The sequence below is a fragment of the Ctenopharyngodon idella genome, chromosome 21 (genome assembly GCF_019924925.1).
Source record: "Ctenopharyngodon idella isolate HZGC_01 chromosome 21, HZGC01, whole genome shotgun sequence".
In the NCBI taxonomy this organism is placed as follows: Eukaryota; Metazoa; Chordata; class Actinopteri; order Cypriniformes; family Xenocyprididae; genus Ctenopharyngodon; species Ctenopharyngodon idella.
This window is the reverse complement of record NC_067240.1, coordinates 24,270,037-24,297,834: the sequence shown is the minus strand read 5'-3', so window position 1 is coordinate 24,297,834 and position 27,798 is coordinate 24,270,037. Positions and strand designations below refer to the sequence as shown.

At 36.8% G+C, this 27,798-nt stretch overlaps 1 protein-coding gene across 2 annotated transcripts in view; it reads left to right on the top strand.

Annotated features, from left to right (window-relative positions):
- The window catches only part of LOC127503546 (short transient receptor potential channel 5-like), a 47,147-nt gene that overhangs the window by 7,364 nt on the left and 11,985 nt on the right, over nucleotides 1-27,798 (top strand). Inside the window, exons 2-8 of one of the 2 annotated variants that reach the window (XM_051877510.1) lie at nucleotides 6,317-6,743; nucleotides 9,516-10,037; nucleotides 15,350-15,686; nucleotides 18,293-18,432; nucleotides 20,140-20,462; nucleotides 22,144-22,339; nucleotides 25,079-25,282. In XM_051877510.1, coding sequence (XP_051733470.1) covers nucleotides 6,366-6,743; nucleotides 9,516-10,037; nucleotides 15,350-15,686; nucleotides 18,293-18,432; nucleotides 20,140-20,462; nucleotides 22,144-22,339; nucleotides 25,079-25,282 — 2,100 coding nt within the window. In that variant the 5' untranslated portion in view covers nucleotides 6,317-6,365. Of the gene's footprint in view, nucleotides 1-6,316; nucleotides 6,744-9,515; nucleotides 10,038-15,349; nucleotides 15,687-18,292; nucleotides 18,433-20,139; nucleotides 20,463-22,143; nucleotides 22,340-25,078; nucleotides 25,283-27,798 lie in introns of those variants that run through there. The other variant, XM_051877511.1, reaches the window with a different exon arrangement.

The window sequence follows — 27,798 nt, the reverse complement described above, 5'->3', positions numbered from 1 at the left end:
ACCACTACCTATTCCCCGTCGACCCTGGTCACACAGTCCATTGACTTTGTCACTGAGCTGCCTAACTCTCAAGGATTCACTATTATGGTCACCATCGAACGCTTTTCAAAGTCCTGTCATCTCATTCCTTTGAAAGGTCTACCCACTGCCATGGAAACTGCCCAAGTTCTGTTCAACCAAGTATTTAGAATTTATGAATTTCCCAATGATCAAGGTTTGGAGAGCCTTTTGCAAACATCACCCTCAAGCTAACGGACAAGTGGACCTTCTAAATCAAGAAATCAGTAGATAGGCCTACTTAAGATCATACTGTAGCCAGGAACAGGAAAAGTAGAGCATATTCCTCCAATGGGCAGAATATGCCTGCACACACTCTTCTACTGATCTGACCCCCTTCCAGTGTCCTATGATACCAGCCTCCTCTATGGATGATTGGATTAGAAGAAGTGAGCAGGTATGGGACAATGCTCATGTCCATCTCCAGGGAGCAATTCAATCTCAAAAGATCCAAGTCAATTGACACAGATGTCCTCATCCTGAGTATCAGCCAGGTCAAATGGTGTGGCTTTCCACTCATGACCTACATCTGAAACTCCCTTGCAAGAAATTAAGTCCAAGATACGTTAGGCCTTTTAAGATTATACATCAAGTTTATCCTGTTACATACCATTTAGAGTTGCCTGCTAATTACCGCATCTCTCCCTCCTTTCATGTGTCCCTCCTGAAACCATGACACATGGCACCGAGCCCCGAAGCAACTGACGAGGAACCTCCTCCGCCGTTTGAGATTGATGGAGCTCCTGCCTACCTAGTTCGGGAGATGTTAGATAATTGCAGGAGGGGGGTCAGCTGCAATAGCTTGTGGACTGGGAGGGATACGGCCCGGAGGAGAAATCACAGTTAGCAACTAAGAACATCTTGCATCCATCACTCATAAGAGACTTTCACCAAGCTCACCTGGATCATCCGGCACCCAGACCAAGGGGTCTTCCTAGGAGAAGAACACCTGGAGATGACCATTGTTTTCGTTCTTTCGACTCATGTTTCTGGATTGCTGTTTTGGATTTGTCTGCCATTGGATTGTTTTGCCTGTGTTTCTATTCTAGTTGTGACTATTGTTTGGATTGACTATTTCTCAGATCCTTTAATAAAGACCCGTTTATGGTATCCACTCGGCCTACCTCTTACTTAAAATTTGATAATAAAAAAGGTTACAGTGTGGCATTTACAGTGGAAGTAGTGGGGCCAATTTGGGGATTTGAAAACAGAAATGTGAAGATTATAATTTCATAAAAACTTTTATTTTAGGGTTTTAATTTTATGATGTTATGTTGTCATGGAAATGAAGTTGTAAAATTGGACTTGACATTAAACTTGAAAGGTTAGTGAGTGATTTTTTACAGAAAATCATGCTAATAATGATAATGTCATTTTTCTATACTATTAAAACGGATCATTTTAATATTTATTTGAAAAAGCATCTTATGTCCATGTCCGTACTAAACATCTCTACCAAAATTGGAAAGAAAAAATAATATATCTTAGGAGACCCATTTGTTGATCTATCTTCAGGAGTACATGATTCGGGTCAATGGAGAAAACCCAGGTGCTGTAAAAAGAAGCCTTAACATTTATACATTTCAAATCACCGCTCCACTGCATTAAACTAGCAAGACGCGAGACAGAGGGAGAAATACACAGCTGCCATGGGAGATCAGTGTGAACTTAAATATGTGTTCACACTAAATGCCAGCAGATGCTCGTGGAACACAATCAATGACTCCAGCCGCTCCGGGATGTTTCTTTGAGCTTGCAGAGGGAATGACGGTGAACATGCCTCTCTAGCTCTCTCTCTCTCCTCTGTGGAATTCTGCCATTCTATCACAATGTCAGAATCAAAGTGCTAGGCTAGTTCATCTTTTACAGCTCAGCTTCTGTTTATAGTTGGAGGCAGAGGTCTGTACGGCTCACAAGAGATTTTTGCTTTTGCTTCTTGTTTCAAATGAGTAATTCCTGCTGTTGAAACATTTAGCAACAACATCCGTCTCGTACTCCCATTATATACACATACACAAACATACATACGCTACTCTTAGTGCACTGTTTTCATGAAAGCATTGCTTCTGTAACTGAAGTTGTTGTTCAAATTATGGAGAATTTTCTAAGAATGAACTGAAAATGTTATTTGTTTCACACAATTCACAAAAGGAATTATGCAAATCTCAAACACACCCAGAAAAATCTGTGCAAAGCACTATTTGAATGACGCAATTCCAGATTTTGCAGGTTGTTTTTGAGTGCTAGATTGAAGTGAGTATCTGGGCATCTTGGGTGCGTTTGGAGTCACAACTTCTTCTCTCCTCTCTTATTATATTATATTATATTATATTATATTTATCAGGTTGTGCTGTTTTCACATGGAAGCGTTTAAACATGAATATGTTAGCAATTGTATTTGGAGCTGTGCACATTCACTGCCAAACCACTCTAATGAACTAAAATGTTTGTCTACGTCTACAAATATGCTGAATAAAACATGGGTCGATTCCCTGTGGAAACCTTGTTCAGCTTTTATGAAGCAGTGAGGTGTAAAGTACAACAGCAAACAGGAAAGACACACTGCCTCTATTCTTACATAATGAAACAATGAAATGCTCACAGACATGAGTATAGTGCATCAAATAAAATGGGGGTTCAAATTGATGGGGGTCACAGTAAAACTGTACAGCTGTCTTGATTTTGGCAAGGATCACACATCCTGATGCCAGGAGGGCTGAATTACTGCAATGAACTCAGAGGGCTAATATTTGTTTGAGTGAACAAAATGGCCTGAGCGGAATTTATTGTATCCCATTCATTGAAAGTCCTATATAGCAGGTCTTGACCAACAATTCTTATTTCTTTTGGATTGGCCATCACAACTCTTTGAATTGATGGATTAATGGTGGCCTTTAAAAATTGTAGCATTTTACAATTTGTGAAGATTTAAATGATTTTACATGTGATTTGTGAGGTTTACATTTTTTTTTAACATTAATTTACAATTAATTTTGTATTTTACATGTAATTGTGTTCATTTCTGTGTTTTTAGATTATTTGGTTACACTTTATTTTAAGGTGTCCTTGTTACAATGTAATTATACATTAATTACTGAGTAATAATAATTAACCATGCAGTTACTATAGGGTTTGGTTAAGGATCAGTTGCATGTAATTATGCATAATGGAAAATGTGTAATAAGGACACTGTAAAATAAAATTTGAGAAGTATTACATTATTCTACATATAATTTGAGAGTTTTACATTATTTTACATTTCATTTGTGAGGTTTTACATGATTTTACCATTAAACTGTGGATAAAGTTACTCTTTTTGGTGCATCCACTTCTGTATTTATCCACAACACAGTTTCATCAATTATTTGTTAATTGGGATTGATTAGTCAAGCCTAGACAGGGTGTATCTCTATAGTGTATCTAGACAGGGTGAAGCAAAGCAACACAAGCCAGCTATCTTGGCAGTTGCTCACACAATTTTACGCATCTGTTACCTGCCATGTCTAGAAATCGAAGGGGTGTTATGGATTGGTAATGGTGTGTGATCATGTTTGGAGATGTTTACTTTCATGTCACACCAAAATTTACCGGTAATGCGTGAAAGAAAAAGGAAGCGTGAGTCACCTGATAAAAAAGGAAGACGGCCTGGAAATAATAAAGCATCCTACAAAATATTGAGAAGTATGCAATCTTAAATATATATATTCTTTGTTATTACTAATTTTCAAACTGAAATAAACATATTATAGGTGTAACACTCACCTTAGAACAGAGGATAGACACCCATCATAAACCCTGTTGGTATGAAAAAAAAAAACTACAATAACAACAGTGGAATTTAAGGTTGAAGGGTGAGCAAATATGAAATAATTCATATTCCGGTCTCACCTGCATAGATATGATTAAGATCTTAAAGGGAAAGTTCACCCAAAAATGATCATTCTGTCATCATTTACTGAGCCTCAAGTTGTTCCAAACCTGTATAAATTTCTTTGTTCTGCTGAACACAAAGGAAGATATTTTGAAGAATGTTTGTGACCGAGCAGATCTTGGGCACCATTGATTTACATAGTAGGAAAAAATAATACTTTGGAAGTAAACGGTAGTGCCCTAGATCTGTTTGGTTATTCTTCAAAATATCTTCCTCTGTGTTCAGCAGAACAAAGAAATGTATACAGGTTTGAAACAATGTGAGGGTGGGTAAATGATGACATAATTTTCATTTTGGGGTGAACTATCCCTTTAAATATTGTGATGACAGGTGGCATTTTTGTCTGCTGCCACTGTTACCCAGTGTGTCCCACAGGGCTCTGTCATTGGCCCTCTGTTCTTTCTAAATATGATTCCCCATAGACAAGTAATGTGACATCAGTTACAGTTCTAAACTTTCCATTACCCTCATTTGTATGCTGGTTTTTTTTTTTTTTGTTTTTTTACCAAATTTGTCATGCTGAGCAGTATTGGGAAATGTTACTTTTAAATGTAACATTACAATATTGAGTCAATTATTATAAAAATTAATTTTGTTGCATTACTTTATTTCACCGTCAAAAGACTAATGCACTACATTTTTAAGACACCATTTCAAGTTAACAGAAGCAAATATGTCTCACATTAAAAGAATGCTAAAAGAGCTAAAATAAATAATTCTAAACAGATAAAGCGTAAAAATTATAGCATCCCCTGTAACCATCCAGTTTCTTACTAAATATATTGACCCCAGATGTACAGGGAGCACTTCAGATTGATCATTCAGGAAAGTTTCAATCACTTGTAGTGAGCAGCTCTCCTTGGAAATCAGGGCTCAATCAAGCCTGAACAAATTGAGGAGAAAAACATCTTTATTTCACAGTTTGACACCCTCGGCCAGCTGACTCTTGAATACTTGGGTGGGAGCTGCACTTGGTAGCTTTGGTGGATCATCTGGACATAGCAGAATATATTAAGGTGACCAGATTTCAGAAATGGAAACTGGGGACATTTCCTATTTGAGTGGTCAAAATATCACCAAAGTCTCATTTGTTATTATCTATTAATTGAAAAATGGGGACAATAAATTTTTGAATGTTTTTGTTTTTTAATTGTTGTGGGTTCTCTATATTATTACATTAATAATTATTATAATTGTTATATATATTGTTATTATAAACAAATATTTTTAACATTTATTATTGCATTTCATATTTTCATTTTCACGAGCTGTTTAAACTAATTTTAACTATTATTTTGCATTTTAGACTGATTTTAAGCACTAAGTAAGTTGCAAGTGTGTATTATTATTTATTTATTAATTTTTTATTATTATTTTTATCTGAGTGTACCTTCACCACGTGATATCATTAAGACGTGTGTGTGGAAATTGTTGCATTGTGACTGGGGACGTTTAAAATTGTCCAAAACAATCCCGCACCCTGTTGAAGCCCTGTTATAAAACACATAACCGTATTACTTTAATTTAACATGAATAGTTAGTATGTTACTACCTTGAAAGTTGAAACCGATAATGATGTTTCTTTTGATAACTGATGAAAATGGCGCTCTCTGCTCCAGGTTACGTTCTTCATGAATTAGAGGCGCGCGCGTTACCAAGTGTAGCAGTGTAGCTGCACAGCCCCCTCTGTTGGTAAAAATAATCACTACACGATTGCTCCGAAAACCAACAGACTGATCACTCACATGACAGGCAGACCCAAGATCATTTAAAGACATACACACATAAAACAGATAAGAGGAATAAAATGGACTAAAATGACTAAGACAACATGTAAACCTATTAAAACTCTAATATACATAAAATCATTATAATATAAAGAGCAGTTAAAACATGTGTCATATGTGACAGTGTCACAAGAATAAAAATGCTATGATGTCCAATTGCATAAAGGGTTAGTGCTTTCAAACACCTACTGTACTTCAACAACTTTGTGAATTCGGTTTTCCAAATTAAATTGAAAAAATCACCATATCTTTGTTGGTTAATAGCTGTTGCTGTGAATACATAAAACCATACCTCATATTATGGATAGTTCACCCAAAAATTAAAGAATGAATATTCTGACATCATTTACTTACCATCATGTTGGAAGTCAGTAGTCAGGTAGGTATTTATGGTAAAAATGGTTAATAATCACTCTGACAAATATTTACTGGAGTAAAAAGTGTCTTGCCATCTAGACTTGTTCTTATTTAGCATATCAGTTATAAAATTAATTTGCAAACTTGAAATGACTAACTAACTGTTTGCTCAATCTCTGCTCAGATTTCTCTGGACTTGTGTCATCTTATGTCACTGAGTCCACATAAACCCCATGGCGCAGCTGTACTACAACAAGGCCAGTAACTCCCCGTACCGCGATCGCATCCCCCTGCAAATTGTGAGGGCGGAGGTTGAGCTGTCTGCCAAGGAACGAGCCTACCTGACGGCGGTGGAGAAGGGCGACTATGCTGGAGTTAAACTGGCCCTTGAGGAGGCCGAAATCTATTACAACATCAATGTGAACTGCCTGGACCCGTTGGGCCGCAGCGCACTCCTCATCGCTATTGAGAATGAGAACCTGGAGGTGATGGAGCTGCTGTTGAGTCATGGTGTGCTCATGGGCGACGCTCTTCTCTACGCCATCCGCAAGGAAGTGGTGGGAGCAGTGGAGTTACTGCTGTCCTACAGGAAGCCCAGTGGCGAGAAACAGGTGTGTGAGGGTGTGACGTCTTTTGAAGGGAGAGTCACATCCAATTTTTCTCACTGGATAGCATGTAGCTGTATTGATATGCCATTCCTAATTTTGAGGAGAACAAGACAAACAGAAAATAAGACATGTTGCAGAGTAGGGCTTGTTACTGATTAATCGATTTGAATCAATCTTCATTTTTATAAAGCGATATTGCTTCTTAAAGGGGTAGTTCACCCAAAAATGAAAATTATCCCATTATTTACTCACCCTCAAGCCATCCTAGGTGTATATGACTATCTTTTTTCAGACGAACAGAATCAGAGTTATATTAAAAAATATCCTGGCTCTTCCAAGCTTTATAATGGTAGTGAATAGGGCTAGAGATTTTGAAGCCCAAAAAAGTGCATCCATCCATCATAAAAATAATTCATACAGCTCCAGGGGGTTAATAAAGGCCTTCTGAAGTGAAGCGATGGGTTTATAAAGTTTAATACCTGGCTTTCTGACAACGTCCGTACACAAGTCAAATTCCGGTGGAAGAGTGACCTCTGACCCAAAAAGTTTATGATGGATGGATCCACTTTTTTGAACTTCAAAATCTTAAGCCCCATTCACTACCATTATAAAGCTTTGAAAAGCCAGGATACTAACTCCGATTGTGTTTGTCTGAAAGAATATAGTCATATACACCTAGGATGGCAACTATCCCTTTAAATCTCAAGATCGATCTTATGCTGTTTTCAGTTCATGCGTGATCATAACTTCACTAAACATTATTCGTAGCGAGCCTCCCATCCAATAATCGTAATAAACTTTGTTCTGTTACTTATGATAGGCCTATGAAACAAAATTTCAGCTTTCAAATTCTGTCAATTTATCACAAAATTTAATAATCACCGTTTTGGCGCTCTTTTGCATCACTATAGCCACCTCAGTTCAAGCGGCAGTGCAGAGCGCACGTAAACGGCTCATCTCTTAGTCTTTGCTATTAGCACAATACATGAATGAACATCAGAAGGTATGTTAGGGTACAAACTTATTGAAAAAGTAGGGTACAAACTTATTGAAATATATTATGTGCCATGTAATCACTCAATCAGTTTCAACTGCGGAAAAACATTAAACAGCTTGTGAACAATAGGTCAAATACATTTACCTAAGGAAAGTGTCACGGGTGTTTTGGTTTTGTGTTCATGTTTTTGATTTCATGTCTTTTATTTTGTATTTTGTTTTATGTTGCTTGTTTGTGTCATGCTTCCCTTGCTCCCTTTCCCTTTCTCCCTTAGTCTATGTGTCATGTTCTCACTGGTTGTTCATGGTCATGTGGTTCTCAGTTCTGTTTTGTCTTGTTCCTTGTGTCACTTCCCTATTGGTTGTCTTAGTCATGTGTTCTCTTAGTTCTTGTATTTAAAGCCATTGTCTTCCCCATGTTCCTTTGTCGTGTATTGTAAATGTAACCCTGCTGTCGGTGAGTGTTATAGTCAAGTCAAGTCAAGTCTGCTCATGTTCAAGTCTGCTCATGTTCAAGTCTGCTCATGTTCAAGTCTGCTCATTGTCAAGTCTGTTCAAGTCACGTCTGTTCAAGTCACGTCTGTTCAAGTCACGTCTGTTCAAGTCAACTGGTTGCTTTGTTAGTTCACTTTGGATAATTCAATAAACTGCACTTGGGTTCTCACTACGCTCGCCTCCAGTGGACCTCCGTTACAGAAAGCCATTTTATCTAGTTAGTCAACTAGACAAAAAAACTCTATAGAGCAGCATTTTACTAACAAATTGTAGTATATAATTAGAAACATAATTATATATCATTAAAAAGTTTATATAGTTTGTATAAAACTGCTTTATGTGCAATATAAAAGCTTATTTGAGCAATGATTTTGCCTATTATATCTTAAAATAAATAGCAATTGGATTTGTTGGACTTTTAATTGTTTTAATTTTAACCTTTATAGTAATGTAACTGACAGGGTTCCCTGTATAGTTTACAGCATTAGTTTAGAGATTGTTTTCCTTAAGAAAAACTGATATATACTGTACTTGTACCTGATATACTGTATGTCCAAACAAATTAAATTAATCAAGAGCTTGTGAATCAGAATCAAATAGAATTTGTTAAACCTGTGTTAATATTGCAGAGGTCCTGTCCATTTTGTTGCATGCTTTCAGACCATAATGTGAGGAGCCTTTAGGAAGCATATCTAAATTCAATCACTGGCCTTTTTCAAGCGAAGTGAAATATAGAGATCAGGATGACTCATTTCATATCTGAAGAAGCTCATGAAATACCACAAAGGAATCAAATTTTCCTTGATCTTTTGAGATTAAAAAAAACTTGATGTACTATAAAAACTTAATGTAACTTTAAGTCCAAAAAGAGTAGTTATTGAAACCGAGCAGCAAAACAACGTATACTTCTTTAGCGTTGTGATCTCACAGAAGTATTCATCAACACTCCTCTCCATATTTACATGTAAATGATGCTTATTGGATTATCATTATTATAAACTTGGCCCGGCCAGGCATTGTGCAAGCTGGATATAAATTTACAAGTGTGGGCAGTATACCAGTTTGAAAAATTTACCGGTTCCAAATTTTTCACCTGTTTCATTTTTATATGTACCATTTTTCATTTTTTATATTGTATTTTTATATGTATATTAGTGTACCATTTGTTCAGATTCATCTTTAATATTATGCACGGTACATTGGACTGAACTGTAAAGATTGACAACTTCCTTAATAGTGCAATTTCACTATTATTTATTGCTGTCTTTGTTTGCACTCTTCAAGGTTCCTTCTCTAATGATGGACACACAGTTTTCAGAGTTTACACCTGATATCACACCAATCATGTTGGCTGCCCACACTAACAACTATGAGATAATCAAGCTCCTAGTTCAACGAAAAGTCACCATACCGCGGCCACACCAGATCCGTTGTGACTGCGTGGAATGTGTATCCAGCTCCGAAGTGGACAGCCTGCGGCACTCCCGTTCACGCCTGAACATCTACAAAACTCTTGCCAGCCCCTCTCTCATCGCCCTTTCCAGCGAAGATCCCATCCTCACAGCGTTCAGGCTGGGCTGGGAGCTGAAGGAGCTCAGTAAGGTGGAGAATGAGTTCCGGCAGGAGTACGAGGAGCTATCGCAGCAGTGCAAACTTTTCGCTAAAGACCTGCTGGATCAGGCCCGTAGCTCCCGTGAGCTGGAGACCATCCTCAACCATCGGGATGACCACAGCGAGGAGTTGGATCCCCGTGAATGCAGAGACCTGGCCAAGCTCAAGCTAGCCATCAAATACCACCAAAAAGAGGTGAGCATCCAAGACAGAGATTTTAACTCTTAAATGCATGAATGTTTCACCAATAATTATTACATATTCGGGTCTTTAGTGACCCGGATCTACTGTATATCTAACATGGATGGCTCTCTAACTGCCGCAATAGTATAAAATGCTCTTGATATTTTAATAACAATTACAAAAGAATAAATTAAAGCATATTTTGTTACCTTTTGGAACTTGGAAGAGTTCAATTTGAGCAGATGCTTTTTACCATAATCGTCAAAGCTCTCATCCCCAGTACATTCAGCATCTGGCTCATATTTGCTATCTCAATCATATTCTCAAAACTATCATTTTCAACATCTTCAAAATCAATATTTTGATCGCTGACAGATACACCATCAAGTGACAGTGACACTAATATTTGATTGCATTCAGTATTTGCTCTGCAGTAAATCGCTGAGCCATTTCAAGTTTTGCTGATGATACTTCCAATTTTTTTGTTTTATACCTGCAGTAATTATGAGTGAAACATCACATCATCATTGTGTATCAGACATTGCCACCTTGAGGAATAAAGGTGCACTTATTGCACTTCATCAGAAATTCTGATGAAGTGCAATAATCAAGAATAATGAGTCATCAGAAATTCAATTATTGTTGCACAGAAAAAAAAAATACATTATTGCATACTAGTGGACTAGTAAATCTACTCGCTTCTCAAGGAAAACCCTTCTTATTGCTTACACCCAACGTGATCTCATGATACGCACAAAAACGTACAACATTGACGTATTTATAACACTAAAACGTAAAAATACTTACGTATTAACAGCAAAAAAAACGTAAATCATGTAACGTAAAGTGTGAATGTATATGAATTCCCATGTATTAATATTAAAATCGTGGCTTTAATGATTTAACGATGTTTTTAGTCTAATTTATTGAAAGCAGTTTACTCATCTACTTAATATTAAGTAACATTTCTGTTCGTGACTTGTGCTGCTCGTTTCGGAGGATTACATAATGTTAAACAAGACTACAATTTGAAACCTTATGAATAAAATTTCTGTAATTGTTTAACCATCTTGTAATATTTAGTTTGTTTGCTGTGAGACACAGAAGGCGTTTTCTCCTATGCAGCAACTGACAATATAACCATAAGATACACCAAAGCACAACATAAATTCACAAATCACATCCATTTTATTTGTTCGCTGTACTCCAAATCTTTAGAATCCATATGTTTGTAAGGAACAGATCCAAATTCAGCCCTTTATCCAGTGATCTTCATCTTCATTCTTAGCAACAGCGAAAGTCACAGTTAAAGCTCGCGCTCGTTATGATTCAAATTTGAAAGTAGCGCCACCCTCGAGAAGCGTTACGACATGGTTTACGGCACTGATATCGAACGCTCATTGGTTCTCACCTGCTTCGTCACAGATTGCGACATGCCGTGTTTCAGTGGATTGACATTTGAAATGAGTGCGCGCCTTCACGGAGAGAAGCCGGATTTATCATATTTTCATGGATTAATCAGTTAAATTCTGCTCTGTACCCTACCGCCAGAGAGGACTGTGACTGGAACTCATCATCATTTGAAGTTCTTTTGGTACTACTTTTGACATTTTTCGCAAAAAATAAATTATTGTGATTACGCTTGTTTGTCTGTCATTCTTTTATTTATAACAGTAGGTAGTTTAAAGAAATGGTTATGGGTAGGTGTAGGGGTAGGTGTAGGATTAGTGGCTCAAAATATCGTTTTAATGTTATATTTTTACTAAAATTGTCATTTTCCTACACATTTCTGTTCTTTATGTTTTATTCTTTTAACATTCTGTATGAAATGGGTAGGTTTAGGTTCGGGATGGGGTTTAGGGATCTTACATTTATCTACAAAACGATAAAAGGGAAATTATACATATATCTTTATGACATGAAAGATTCGTAAATATTGTACGTTTTAGCACCTTTCTAAACGTACAAAAATGTACGTTTTCTGTCTTTGAAAGTTACGTATTAATACCTCTCTGCTCTGATTCTCCCTTCTTTCCTGAGTAGGAGTAAGGATTAGGCTCCCCCTTTGAGGGGCAAGAATAGTGAAGGTTGTAGTCTGAAGCTAATTACTAAGGTTTTTAGCACTTTGCATGCTCTCTTTCTTAATCTGCTCTTAAGATATCCCTTAGGGTAGAGCAGAATGAACATAATTGAGTTAGGTAATCACAAATTTCCTAAGTTTCATTTGTCCCCTCCCCAACTATGGTTGGGTCTTGAAGTTCCCCTATAGCTAAGTATTGTGCAAAGTCTCTAGTTGATCCATGCTTGGAGAACCTGGCAAGTAGAGGGAGTTTTTCTGGCGGCCTCCCTTCTTGTTATGGTAGCGCTATAATCAGATGAATGCATGAAGTCTCCTTGTGGTTCCTGAACTTTTCTCAAGTAGGGTTGAGTTCTCCCCTATGTCTCTAGGGTAATTAAGTAGAGCTTAAGCTCCCCTGCAGTTTCCCTAGGGGTTGAGTTGTAATGGCAAGATTTTTTGGCTTTCATTCTATGCCACTCTTGTATTTGCATCCCTTTTGATAAAGTGAAAGTTATGAAGGCACGTCACCAGACAAAAGAGTTGATGACATGTCTTGCAGGGCCCTCTTATACTTACAGGCACTCCGCTTGTGACGTCATGGACCACTGTCGGGCAATAAATTGGCGTGTTTGTTGCACATATTCAGACACCATATGCAACCAAAGACAGTATTGGTTTAGTCATAACACAAGCTCATATTCCCTGTGGCATATTAAAAGCAGCTTATGATATAAATCAAAATAAAATGCATTGATTTCATAGACCTTAATGTCAGTAAAGCGTGTCTACACATGTAAACATTTGTCTTGTCCTCACGCATCAAATTAAGTTTCACTACATCATGTTGCTGTAATAAGTGTATTATATTTTTACATCAAATGCAGTGGGAATCATGTTAAGTCCTCCTCATGAAACATTTTGTTGATTTTGAGAAAATCCTAGTGTTTTTATTTTATTCCTCATCAATACAACTCTTGTCGAGCTGAAAAGAATGTATGAATTTGATAAATTACTATAATTAAAAAATTAGAAAAAAATAATTAAATAAATAAAAACAAACAAACAACTAAACCAGGACATTAAAATATTCAGAACTTAAAATAAATCAGAACTTTTCATATTTCCCTAGAAATGTTATCTCGAGATGGACTTTCAAAAGAACAGTTGTTGTCCAATGCTGAAGGAATCATTGCAAAATGCTTTCACGAGAGGTGACAGTTCAAGTTGCTGTTGCATTTTGAATCTGTCGTCTGTTTAATAGGACCCCACAGCAGAATGGACTCCTTTCATAAAACATAATAACATTTCAGAGCAATGTAGGTCAGGCAGCAAGAGAAAATGTGATTTGAGAAACATTATTTATACGATTCTTATGGACAGGCACATCATTTTACACCTGCATTGTGTAAAAGGGAGCCATTTTGGAAGGTTTTTTTCTTTTTCAGTGCTAAAATATAAATCTTGGATTAACTGTAACATTGTGTGCAGTCATGTAAAGTTGGGGTGGTGTGGCATAGTGGAGTGTAGATGGAAGGTTGGAGGTTTAAACCTCACAAAGGTTGATTTGTAAATCATCAACATTGGGCTCTTGAGCAAATTGTACCAGGTTACTCTAGGGAAATAGACTTTGTAATAAACAATGTATATTTTACTAAATAATAAATGACTACTTATTCAAAGTCTGACAGGTTGATTTAATAACTGATTTCACCTCAAATGCCTGCGGAAAAGGGTATTGCGTAATGACGTGAATGTCAAACCTCACTTATGTTAACCCGCTATAAAACCTCAACATTTATGCTATTGTGTAATGTTTGTTAACAGTTTATGTGCACTTGTTTGCTTTTCTCAATATGGTTGATAGATAATAGCTAACAGAAAAAAATTGAAACATTAGGTTAATATATAAATATCAATGCCCAGGTCATATTTCATATTTCATATACATTAATGCATTTAGTAGATGCTTTTATCCAAAGCAACTTATAATATAGAGCGACATTCGCACTTTGTCACAGATGCACAAATTCACATTACATTTATATAATAATTTATGAGATAATAATTTGTATGGAAATGTGCTTCTAAATAGAAGAAAAAAACTTGATTCTATCCACCTTATTCCTGACTAGCCTACTGCGTTTCGAATTATGGGTTCCACTTCCGGTTTGGGGAACTTCCAATTAAAAAAGACTGAAACGAATCGTTTCAAATCTTAAGGTTGTCCTACAAATAAAGCTTATCCGTCAGTTTGACTGAATGAGCTGTCAATTTTTCTTTCATGTTTTATTTTCAGACATCGTGAGAATAACGTAACGCTTGGTATTTTAACGTAACATGTTATAACAAGAATATCTATGGCAAGAGCTCTTTTCAGTCGCTGCTTTCTATCCTCGTGATTATTTTCTTTTGTCCCTTTGCATACCGCTGTAATAGTATGAAAAAGGACAACATATAGCCTACTGCACATTTGTGGTCTGTTCTCCCGATATAATTTACAATATCCCATTAATAATTCACTGGAATGCACGAAGAATCTCTCGTTTTTCTTCTCAAAGCCTCACGTCTCTTTCCAAGTTTGTTTTCACAGGTAAATACAATTTATTATCTGTAAAAATGATGGAAATCACTTTGAAATAGTATCACGCAATGCTGAAGTTCATGCAAATTTTTTATTAAGGCAACGTATATTACATAGGCTAATACAGATATATATTACTATAGTTATTTTTAACCCGTCCGTTATTGCTGTGGAAAGAATCGCGCTTTTTCATGGCCTGTTGAAACCTTGTTGATGCTTTTACACTTTTAAATGTCCTATAATGTTCGTTGGTTGAAGGGTGAGTAGAATAATGTCATCTCATTGTACCCAATTTAAAAATAAAACGTATAATTGCGTTCATAGAGCGAGCCTTTCACTGACTGTCTACAGCTTAACGGAAGTTACACCCATAATTCGCGCAAAGCGTCATGGGGCGTAGGAATAAGGTGGATAAATCACTTTCTTTTTGCAAGACATTTCTTGACATTTTTCATGAGATTCCTCGTTTACAAATGATTCAATTTTCATATACTTTCATAGTATACCAAGTAGCCAAGAATATCTGTATGAATTTAACATCTATTTGATCTTTTCAACATTTTTCTGCATAAATCTCAAGCAATCAAAAAGATTATGCCAGGCAATGAATAGCATCTTTATCTGTATTTGTCATGAATTTTCACAGGCTTATTAGATTATTCAACCATTATTATATTCTGACAGTTTGTAGCTCAGCCCAACTGCCAGCAGCTCCTGGCAACACTGTGGTATGATGGCTTCCCGGGTTGGAGACGTCGTCACTGGGCAGTGAAGCTCGTCACTTGCTTCATCATTGGCCTGCTCTTCCCTGTCTTCTCCCTCATATACCTTCTGGCTCCAAAAAGCACTCTGGGAACCTTCATCAAGAAACCGTTCATCAAGTTCATCTGCCACACTGCCTCTTACCTGACCTTCCTCTTGCTCCTCCTCCTCGCCTCACAGCATATCGTGCAAACGGACCTGCATGTACAGGGACCTCCACCCACCATTGTGGAGTGGCTGATCTTACCCTGGGTTCTAGGTAAGATTTCTTGGGTACATTTGAGTGCAACGGATGGATGGTTGGGTTGGTGTACTTCAAATCTTAAAAGTATATTTTAAAAAAACTGTACTTATTGTACAGTATTGTACTCTTACTGTACAGAAAATACCATATTAATGAAATAAAAGGCCACTTAAGTGTACTTAAAGAGATTACACGTTCATGACTGTGTCTTAACTTACACTTTTAAATAGTGCACTTCGTAATAAGGTAAAAATTAAAAGTTTTAAATCATAATTTTTTATCTTTTGTTGTGCTTTAAAGAAGTACACTTATTTCGATGTCTTGTCTAACATACTAAAACAAATGTACCTGATTATAATTTTAACTGTGTTATTCAGTATTACACTTACCCCCACTTAAGATTGTCCCAGACTAAAAGCCATTTTAACTGAAATCAACTTGCACTGACATATCTTAAAATATGTCAATGCTATTGTTTTGTCTCAGGATGCACACCAGTAATGTTTTTTTTTTTTTTTCCCAAGTCATTTTTATAAAAGCCACTTAAATATCCTAATTGAACTAAGGCCTAATTCTGGCTTGATCTAAGCCCTGTCTGTGAAACTGGGCCATAAAGTTAATATATTTTAAATATACTGAATTGCAACTTCACATTTACAGATGTGTAATTACAAATATATTTTAATACATGGTATAGCCTACAAGTTTCAATAGCACTTAAGTACATTCTTTTAAAGTATATAATTTCCATAATAAGTACTCATTTTAAAATACACCAATCGGGCATAACATTATGAGCACTGACAGGTGAAGTGAATAACACTGATTATCTCTTCATCATGGCACCTGTTAGTGGGTGGGATATATTAGGCAGCAAGTGAACATTTTGTCCTCAAAGTTAGAAGCAGGAAAAATGGGCAAGCGTAAGGATTTGAGCAAGTTTGACAAGGGCCAAATTGTGATGGCTAGAAGACTGGGTCAGAGCATCAACAAAACTGCAGCTCTTGTGGGATGTTCCCGGTCTGCAGTGGTCAGTATCTATCAAAAGTGGTCCATGGAAGGAACAGCTGGTGAACCAGTGACAGGATCATGGGTGGCCAAGGCTCACTGATGCATATGGGGAGCGAAGGCTGGCCTGTGTGGTCTGATCCAACAGAAAAGAAGTTAATGCTGGTTCTGATAGAAAGGTGTCAGAATACACAGTGCATCGCAGTTTGTTGCGCATGGGGCTGCATAGCTGCAGACCAGTCAGGGTGCCCATGCTGACCCCTGGCCTGGTCTGATGAATCACATTTTCTTTTACATCACATGGATGGCCGGGTGCATGTGCGTCGCTTACCTGGGGAACACATGGATGCACTATGAGAAGAAGACAAGCAGACGGAGGCAGTGTTCTGCTGGGAAACCTTGGGTCCTGCCATCCACACCTTCAGGGGTCTAGTGGAGTCCATTCCTCGACGGGTCAGGACTGTTTTGGCAGCAACACAATATTAGGAAGGTGGTCATAATGTTATGCCTGATCGAAGTGTACTTCTTTTGCACAAGGTTATGTACCTTTTTCAAACTTCATTTCAAAGTCATTTTATGGCTTTTTAAAATCCCTATGCAGAAAAAAATTTGGAAAAATAAAGTGGGCGGACACTGTAATGCTGGTATCCAAAGAGTAAAACTGTAGTCTCAAATATCCATTTAGCTCAAATAATGACGAAACTATGATCTGTTACATTCATTTAACTGACTCATTCCTCAAGCAGACTGCACAGGAAATAGATACGGGGATGGTTTTATCCCTCTGATGAAGTAAATGAATACTCATGAATTATTGATATAATAATTTATTGACCTCAAGACAAAAGCAGACGAAATCATATTTGAAGTCCCAGTTCAGAACTGATTACACCAGGGATCAATCATAATGGCTTGAGGCTTTCTCTAAAAGTACACACAAGCCCAGAAGTAGACACAAGTGGAGGCTTGAAACAAATTATCTGTAGTCTGGAGGACAGGTGCAATCAGCTAGAAAGGAGTTTGCTTTATTTCTGTGAATAAGAAGCTAAACACTAGGCAGTAAAACATTGAAAAATATATATTTTAGCCTAGCAGTATATATATATATTATATATATATATATATATATATATATATATATATATATACTTGCCCCCCGAATTTATATATATATATATATTAATTCGGGGGCAAGAAATGTTGCAGAATCCCTGAGGGGCAGGTTGGAGAATATGTTTTCCAATGTTATTTATTTTTGTCTTTTGTGTGTGACACGAAAAACACCAAATAATAATAATAATAAAAGAAAATCAGCCAATCAGTCATTCTAAAGTGCCTTGATTTTTTTTTCACAATTTCAGTTAATTTTTCTGCATATTTTGCACTTTAGATTTTAGATTTTTTTTTTCTTGTATGCAAACTACAAAAAAGTAAAAAAAAAAAAGTAAAAAAAAAAAAAAATTGTTTATTCTTAAACTCTGGCACACCTTCATCACTGAAAAGAAAAAAAATAGGCAGAAGAAACCTTGCCCTAAGGTATTCTGTAGTGAAAGTGAGAAACTGTGCTTTTAATACTGTTTTGCAGTTATTCTAATTTTTTTTATTTTTTTTAGGCTTCATCTGGGCAGAGATTAAAGAGATGTGGGATGGAGGTTTCACAGAATACATCCATGACTGGTGGAACCTGATGGATTTTGCGATGAACTCCCTCTACCTGGCCACCATATCTCTTAAAATGGTGGCCTACTTTAAGGTTGATACCATCATTTTTATGCAAGCTACAGGGTCATTCCGTGTCAACTCAAATCCCCGGCTCAAATTTTTTTTATTTTTTTGTTAATATTTTTTTCTGTAGAAAGACAAATAGTGATGAAAGAAATCCCAGAGATGTGGATATGTTAATGTGGCTCCATGAGTAAATTGGTAAATTGCACACATTTTCATCAAAAACCAAATGTGGGTCACTTTGCACACAGTTGATACTTTTTTCTTTTAAAGAGGAATATGTGAAGAACAAATGTGACCCTGGACCACAAAACCAGTCATAAGTCGCACGGGTATATTTGTAGAAATAGCCAACAATACATTGTATGGGTCAAAAATTATCAATTTTTCTTTTATGCCAAAAATCATTAGGATATTAAGTAAAGATCATGTTCCATGAATATATTTTGTAAATTTCCTACCATAAATATATCAAAAATGTATTTTTGTGAGTGGATATGCATTGCTAATGACTTTAATAACTTTAAAGGTGATTTTCTCAGATTCCAGATTTTCAAATGGTTGTATCTCAGCCAAATATTGTCCTATCCTAATAAACCATACACCAATTGAATTTATTTATTTATTCAGCTTTCAGATGATGTATAAATCTCACTTTCAAAAAATTGACCCTTTTGATTGGTTTTGTGGTCCAGGGTCACAAATAACGTTAAAACTATCTCATTTTTCTATCAGCTTAATTGCATAGAACATACCTGTCTGAGTGCCATAAATATTCTTTTTTTTTTTTTTTTTTTTTTTTAAATGTCATGCCTGTAACTCTAAAAGTATTCAAGATATCCTAATATCCTTCTAGATTCTCATTCGTAATAAACTTTTCTTTTGGAATCTTCATTTTTAAGACAGTATATACAGTAGTTCAGTCCCATATATATTAGGACCCCAATGTGTACAAATTGTTGAATTTTACCCATTTTCAATGATCAAGAAGCAAATGTAGGTAACTTTTTAAACAGCTGATAGTTATTGTGTTTAAAGAAGAATTACACAATATATTGTTATACAATTTACCAATTTAGTCATTAAGATCTCCATATCTCTGGGATTGAACCATCGTAGGCCTTTAAAATGAAGATACCAAAAGAAAAGTTTGTTAAGAACCAAAATCTAGAAGGATATTAAGATATCTTTAATGCTTTACAGGCATGCAAACTTGAGGCAAAAAAAAAAACAGATTAAGTGCTTTTTGCCATTTTGTGAACTGTCACTGTTGGCATATAATGAAACAAAGATTGCTAAAGTCAACAGATTTTACTAATAGACCTACCAATCTCTGTGTAAAAATAAAATAATGATGCTGCCATCTTTCTAAAGTCATTTTAACACCCCTCTAATAAACTATCATTTTGACCCCCCTCTACAAAATAGTGGATTACTATACATCTGTGACATTTAATATTTTGGCTTTCATCACTATTTATGTTTGTCTTTCTACAGAAAAAAATATTAACAACTAAAAAATTTGCACTGGGGAAGTTTCCGAAATTTGTTTGATTTGACACGGAATGACCCTATAGCCCTGGACTTGATACCTTTACAGAAGACCGCTTGTAAATAGTTTGTTTCAGGTTGTACAGAGTTTGAGCAGGACTTAAAATGAAGTCATTGTATAAGAAGGAATATGGTTTTCACTACAGCATCTTTATTTATCTTACATATCTTCTCTCTCCATCAGTACAATAGCTCTCGTCCTCGTGTGGAGTGGGAGATGTGGCACCCTACGCTCATCGCAGAGGCTCTCTTCGCTATCGCCAACATCTTCAGCTCGCTGCGTCTCATCTCTCTGTTCACTGCCAACTCTCACTTGGGCCCACTGCAGATTTCTCTCGGCCGCATGCTGTTGGACATCCTCAAGTTCCTTTTCATCTACTGTCTGGTGCTGCTGGCTTTTGCCAACGGCCTCAACCAGCTCTACTTCTACTATGAGACGAAGGCGTCCGAAGAGCCCAACCACTGCAAAGGGATCCGTTGTGAGAAGCAGAACAATGCCTTCTCCACGTGAGTGAAACACACTGTGGAGTTGATTAGTAGAATGTCCAGGCTACCCCTTGAGAAAACGAAGTACACTTTAGCATACTTTAAAAAAGATGGAAATAATTATACTTTAAAATAATATACTTAAGTGTGAACTGAATGTAATGTTTTCAGACACTTAATTGCATGTTAAATAAATGAAAATGTTATATAGAATTTTTTAGACACTTAGGTGGTAACTTAAGTAGAACTTAAAGAACTAAAATTCTGTCATTAATTACACACCCTCATGTCATTTCAAACCCGTAAGACCTTCGTTCATCATTCTTTTACTTAAAAACTGCTGTAACCACATTAAGGTAGTTGTCTTAGCTGGTTTAAGCAGGCCTGGTTGGTCTGCCAGCCTAACTTGAGCCTAAGTTGGTCAGACTGGTCTGTTGGCTGGTTTTAGAGGAGTTTTGTCCACTTTTATCAGCTAGTTAGTCTGGGAGATGAGCTGGGTTCACACAGCTGAACTAGCTGAGCATCAGCTGGACCTGTCTGGGAGATCATCTTAATCCAGCAAGACCAGAAACAAGCTCAGATTTATTCAGCATGGAACCCCTCTAAAACCTGCAAAACAGACCAGCCTTAACATAAAAGGTGAAAAGTGAGTGAGTAGATTTTTAGTGAACCACCCTTTAACATCCCTTTTGTTCTCCTAGAGTCATTGAGAAGTAAAAACGTCCTGTGTGTTGAAGACATTAGATATTAGATGATAATGACACAGCTCAACAGTCGAGCTCCCTGCTTGGCTCTGCAGTAACAAAGGTCTCATATCATTGATAATAATCCAACTAAATGAACTGTGATGCACATATTACAAAGCCCACAATGAAGCTTCGGTTGACTTGATCATTGAAGGTAATGTGGCCAAGATGCCACACGCAGCTTAATGCTGACCTCCCGCAGAGGTCAAAATGAGAAAGAAATGAGAAAGGAAACGAGAGTGGAAATGGTTATGATCTTCCTGAGATTTTGCATCATAGCATGAGCCTTGAAGAATCATTTGATCTCAGAGGACAAAGACGAAATTATAGAGCGGTGCTTCATCCATCAACTGTTGTGTAATGATGGGAATCTTTTGCTCAAGGCTGTGCAGTAATAATGTGATCGGAAATGGGAAGAGATTTCAATGAGAACAATATATTTCAAAACTACTCTTGAGAGGGCCAATATTTGATTTCTTCTAAGTAAAAAGAGCCAGGAAAATGCCCTATCCACTTTTTCTTGGCTGTTTTTTCCCCCCACATTCATCCATTCAATGTTTTTTTGCTGCAATCCATCCATCCATCCATCTATCTATCCATCAATCAATCAATCAATCAATCAATCCATCCATCCATCCATCCATCCATCCATCCATCCATCCGTCCGTTTATCAATCAGTCAATTAATCAATCAATCAGTCAATCTATCTATCTATCTATAAAAATAGTATGTGCATTATATTGTATATATTATATTACTGTAAGTTGCTGGCTGTTGATAATAGTGCAGGAAAAATGTCTTAAAAGAGCATCATTGGCACCCTTTCAATTCAGTGACCCAATTCAGTTGTGACTTTCCCATATGCTTAACTCAGTGTGTGTATATGTGTGTTTGAGAGAATCTGACAATTTTTGCTTTCTTCTTTATTTCCCTCTTTCTCTCTTTGACTTCTCAGGCTGTTTGAAACTCTTCAGTCTCTTTTCTGGTCTGTGTTCGGGCTGTTGAATCTGTACGTTACCAATGTGAAGGCTCGTCATGAGTTCACCGAGTTTGTAGGGGCCACCATGTTCGGCACTTACAACGTCATCTCACTGGTGGTGCTACTGAACATGCTCATCGCTATGATGAACAATTCTTACCAGCTTATCGCTGTGAGTGCCATCAAATACTGATGATTATTTTTCATAGTGTAAGATTTATACTACTATCACATCAATTGTTTGGGATTGAAAGTAAGTATGGTAACACTTTAGTTTGGGGAACAATTCTCACTTTTAACTAGTTGTTTATTAGCTTGCATATTGGCTGTTTGTTAGTACATATAAAGCACATATTAATGCCTTATTCTGCATGACCATATTCTACATCCCTAAATCCTACGCCATACCTAAACTTAAACGCTACAACAACTACCGGTAACACTTTAGTATAGGGAACATGTATTCACTATTAACTACGACTTTTTCCTCAATAAATTCCTAATTTACTGCTTATTAATAGTTAGTAAGTTAGTTGTTAGGTTTAGGTATTGGGTAGGATTAAGATTGTAGAATAAGGTCGTGCAGAATAAGGCATTAATATATGGTTAATAATTACTAATAAACAGCCAATATTCTAGTAATATGCATGCTAATAAGCAACTAGTTAAAGAACCCTAAAATAAAGTGTTACCCAACTACCTTACTAACTATTAATAAGCAATAAATTAAGAGTTTATTGAGTCAAAAGTCATAGTTAATAGTGAATGTGTTCCCCATATCAAAGTGTTACCTTAAGTATAGAAAGTAAGTGAAAGTAAAGAGATTTAGAGCACTTGTAGAGAACTTGAAGTCAAATTTAATAAATGCCCATTTTAATTATTAATTATTATTCACACGTAGAGTTTCAGCACAAAAACTTGTCATATTCACTAATTACCTGCAATGCAAGATGCTAGATGTCCTGAAATAGCACTGTGCCATATTTATATAGATTGCATCTTATTCATAAAACTAACAGATATTTGTATGGTGCAATTAATATTGTGTTATTACCATCAGGGTCAATGACCAATGAGAGTTTCCTTGAGCAAATCTTGTTTAAAACACATATAGCACACAAGCTCTTAGTATTCTTAGTACGTATATTCTTTTATTAATGTTGTTTCATACAGTTTTTAAAACCTTTGTAACACTTTAATTTTAGGTTACATAGTTACACGTTACATGTAATTACTATATTAATAACAGTAAATTATGCATAATTACAAGTAACTAACCCTAACCAAGCCCTAACCCTGACCTTAATCCTATAGTAAGTACATGTAGTTAATTTATATTACTCAGTAGTTATTTAAGTAATTAAACTGCAACAAAGACACCTTAAAATAAAGTGTAACCAAAACTTTTATACCATTAAAAAAAAAAATAAATAAATAATGACTAAAATGGCCAACAAAGCTTTTAAAAATATTTTTTAAGGTAAATATCATTAATTATTATTCATAAAAAGCAAGTTTTGGAAAAGTTGCACCACTTTACATTTTTAGTGTCTTGCCATAAAAAGGTCAAATTATATGATATTAAAGGGTTAGTTCACCCAAAAATGAAAAATTTTGTCATTAATTACTCACCCTCATGTTGTTCCACACCCGTAAGACCTTCGTTCATCTTCGGAACACAAATTAAGATATTTTTGATAAAATCCGATGGCTCAGTGAGGCCTCCATTGCCAGCAAGACAATTAACACATTCAAATGCCCAGAAAGCTACTAAAGACGTATTTAAAACAGTTCATGTGACTACAGTGGCTCAACCTTAATATTATGAAGCGACGAGAATACTTTTTGTGCGCCAAAAAAACAAAATCACGACTTTATTCAACAGTATCTAGTAATGGCCGATTTCAAAACACTGCTCCATGAAGCTTCGAATTTTTACGAATCTTTTGTTTCGAATCAGTGGTTCAGAGTGCGCATCAAACTGCCAAAGTCACGTGATTTTAGTAAACGAGGCTTCGTTACATCATAGGTGTTTCAAAATTTCAGTGGTTCACCACTAGGAGGCGTGACTTGATACGCGCTCCAAACCACTGATTCGAAACAAAAGATTTGTAAAGCTTCGAAGCTTCATGAAGCAGTGTTTTGAAATTGCATATCACTAGATATTGTTGAATAAAGTCATTATTTTGTTTTTTTGTTTTGTTTTTTGGCGCACAAAAAGTATTCTCGTCGCTTCATAACATTAAGGTTGAACCACTGTAGTCACATGAACTGTTTTAAATATGTCTTTAGTAGCTTTCTGGGCATGTGAAATTGTCTTGCTGGCAATGCAGACCTCACTGAGCCATCGGATTTTATCAAAAATATCTTAATTTGTGTTCCGAAGATGAACGAAGATCTTATGGGTTTGGAACAACATCAGGGTGAGTAATTAATGACAAAATTTTCATCTTTGGGTGGCCTAACCCTTTAAGAGACTTATTAACCTTGACACAGTCATGAGGGTCTTCCCTCCCTCTCTATGATATAATTTCCTGTTTTATGTTTCTGTTTGTGAATTCCCCCCATATGTTTAATATCCACATTGAAACTTTTCACACATTTGATGAATATTAAATCCATTAGTGTCTTCAAGATACTAAGAGACCATCATATTTTAGCAGTTTTGTGAGTCAGATGATCTCATATTTATGTATTTTCCAGCATGTTAGTTATGTGCTTATATAAGCTACATTTAGAGCCATTTTCACCGCCTGCATGTGTCTCACAATGGGAACTGTTATTCAAGTAAACACAATTCTGAGTAAACGAGCATCTTCCAATCACAACAAAAGCCAGTCTGGGATACTATCCCAATTGGCACTTTCAGCACTGTCCTCCATCCAACTGGCTGTCTGTTGTTCTGCTGCAGGATCACGCGGACATTGAGTGGAAGTTTGCTCGTACAAAGCTGTGGATGAGCTACTTTGATGAGGGAGGGACGTTACCACCACCCTTCAACATCATACCTAGTCCAAAGTCTGTGTGGTACCTGTGTGTGTGGCTGCACTGCCGTCTGTGTGGACACGGAGAGCCAAGGCAAGAGTGTAAACATGGAAACCTCAAAGAGTTCACGGTAATGCATTGTGCGCTCTCATTCTGCATGCAGCGTGGGTGGTACATTATAGCTTTCACTCAGTAAATGTGACACAGCCCTTGACTAAAGCAAACAAAAACAGATTTTTGAAGAATCATGAGAAGTAGTGCTGAAGACAAGCATTGCTATCATTATTGCTCGTTCTTTGTTAACTCCTAACTCCTGTGGACATGAATTATACCTCAGATCATGTGGTTTATTGAGGAAAGTTCTGCTATTCATTTACTAAACAATCAGACTCGATATTTTAACCTGGTGGATGATTAAACAGGCAAAACAATCCCATAGGTTTACAGTGAAGAAGGGACTGCTCAGCTAGAATTTTTTTTTTTGTTCTAGTAATGTTTTCAGTGACACGGTGACATGCTTCATGCTGCAGTGCATTCTGGAAGCCATGGATGAGTTTTGTATGATGCACCCAGAAGGGTCAAGAGCCCAACTAAAGCAAACACTGTTCATTATCAATAAGAACTTCTGTAGATGTATGACAGAAATAAAGTCAAACTGGTTAGTAATAAGTGAAGCTGGTAATGCTGTTTGTGGAGCTGTCCACGTCCAGTGCCTGCTGGGAAACTCTAAGAATATTAGGGGATAATGTTCTAACAATGTTATCACTAAACATTTTTATAGAATGTTATCCTACCTTTAAGGAAAACGTCCTGGGAACAAAAATAAAACTTGCCTCTGAAAACATTAATAGAACAACAACAAAAAATTAATTATAGCTCGGTGAACCATATCCAGAAAATTTGTAACCAGAACACCATTGCAAAAAACCACCCTGGAGACTTAAAGCAAGTCAGTTCACACGGCATCCGTGTTCGCAACGCCCTTTGGCAGCCATTTCCACTCATGCAAGTACAGATCTACTTGAATACTAAAAAGGAGCAAAAATCTACATAAAACTACCATATTGGAACTTATCACTCATGAGTCTCACTTGTGGACTTTCTGCGCGAGGGCGCCCTCCGGCGTCCAGTATGAATGAAACATAAATTACATGTGAGAGTTTAGCGTTCCATATTGCTTACATCGCCTTATTTTGAGTAAAAAATAGTAAACATATGATAATACATAAGTTTTTTTTATCCAAATGAGCACACTTTTGAACTAAAAGCCCAGAGGGATGTAAATATAATAAAACACAGAAAGGCGTCAGCAGTTAACAGGTTAATGTAACATTTCCCGTTTCAGGACTAGCAAAATAATGTCAACTTACTCTCTGTATAGTGGCCAGATCTGCAAAATAACGGAGGAGGAGGTGGGTGAACAGGTTGGTGGTTTTGCTCCCTTTTTCGCTCACTGTTGATTGGCAAGTCCTGCAGACTGGAGTGAATAACAAGTCATTTTTGCAGAATCCAAAAATCTTTCACACTGGTGAACTACCTTTCTTTGCAGATATAGTGTCTCGTTTGTCATATTCGACGACATGCTTTTACATGGCAGTAGCAGCTGCGCGCTGTGTCTGCTTGTGTTTTATGATAGATGGCAACCATAGACTAAAAAAATATGGACGTAGTGTCTGTGACGTCACCCGTAGGTTTCTGAAGAGCATTTTTGAAACCTAAAGCCAGCCGTTGCCATCTTGGCAGGGCGTCACCACGCGTCACTCCCGGATAACAGAAAATGGGCAAAGAGGTGGGACGTGAGTGGATCTGAGGTGACGTGACAGCAGCAGACAAACGGTTAGTGGTGACAGCAGCGGCAATCCACCTGTCACTCAAGTGGCCACGCCCTTAATTATCCAGGAATTTAAGGCTTAATATAATTTAAATGGATGAGCTATAAAAAAATGTACCCCACTCACAGATGTCATGAAGGGCAAAATTAGCTATATAGACCAAAATCACAATTTGTACCAGGCTTTAAACATGTTTTTTTTTTTGCTGTAAAGTTGGGCATTTTAACATGGGGCTCAATGAGATTCTGCTCTCTTTTGGAGCCTGTCCCTAGTGGCCAGTCGATGAATTGCAGTTTAAGTCACTTCCGTATTGGCTTCAAGAGAAACGGGGGAGGTTGCCGCTTGATGGCAACCAGCGTCAAGTTGCAATAACAGCACCTACTGTATGTTGGGATGTCAACCATATACTGCCACTAGATGGCGCTGGTGCTAACGATATTTATTTTTTTAAATATCACGATTATCGTCAATACCAGTAATATATGAATGAATAACATTGCAAATTTAAAATAATTTCAACATGAAGGATGAAAATAAACCTTCATAAATTCTAAATTGCCCTTGAAATGGTTTCGAGGATGTCCTGCCATTAAGTAATGTTTGAATTTAACCTGCTAGGGCTTTTTGATGTCCAGCCTCAAGTTGCCCTAGGCCCATGTTGGTTGCTAGGCAACTTTGCTTCAACCATACTAGTTCCCCTGACATCTTTCGATCAGTTGAACTTCTCTCCTCTGTGAGGTGGGCTCTACTGTTTCTGCAAACTCACTCACCCACGTTCTCCCACTCACAGCACATGGAGCGCACAGTTTCGAGT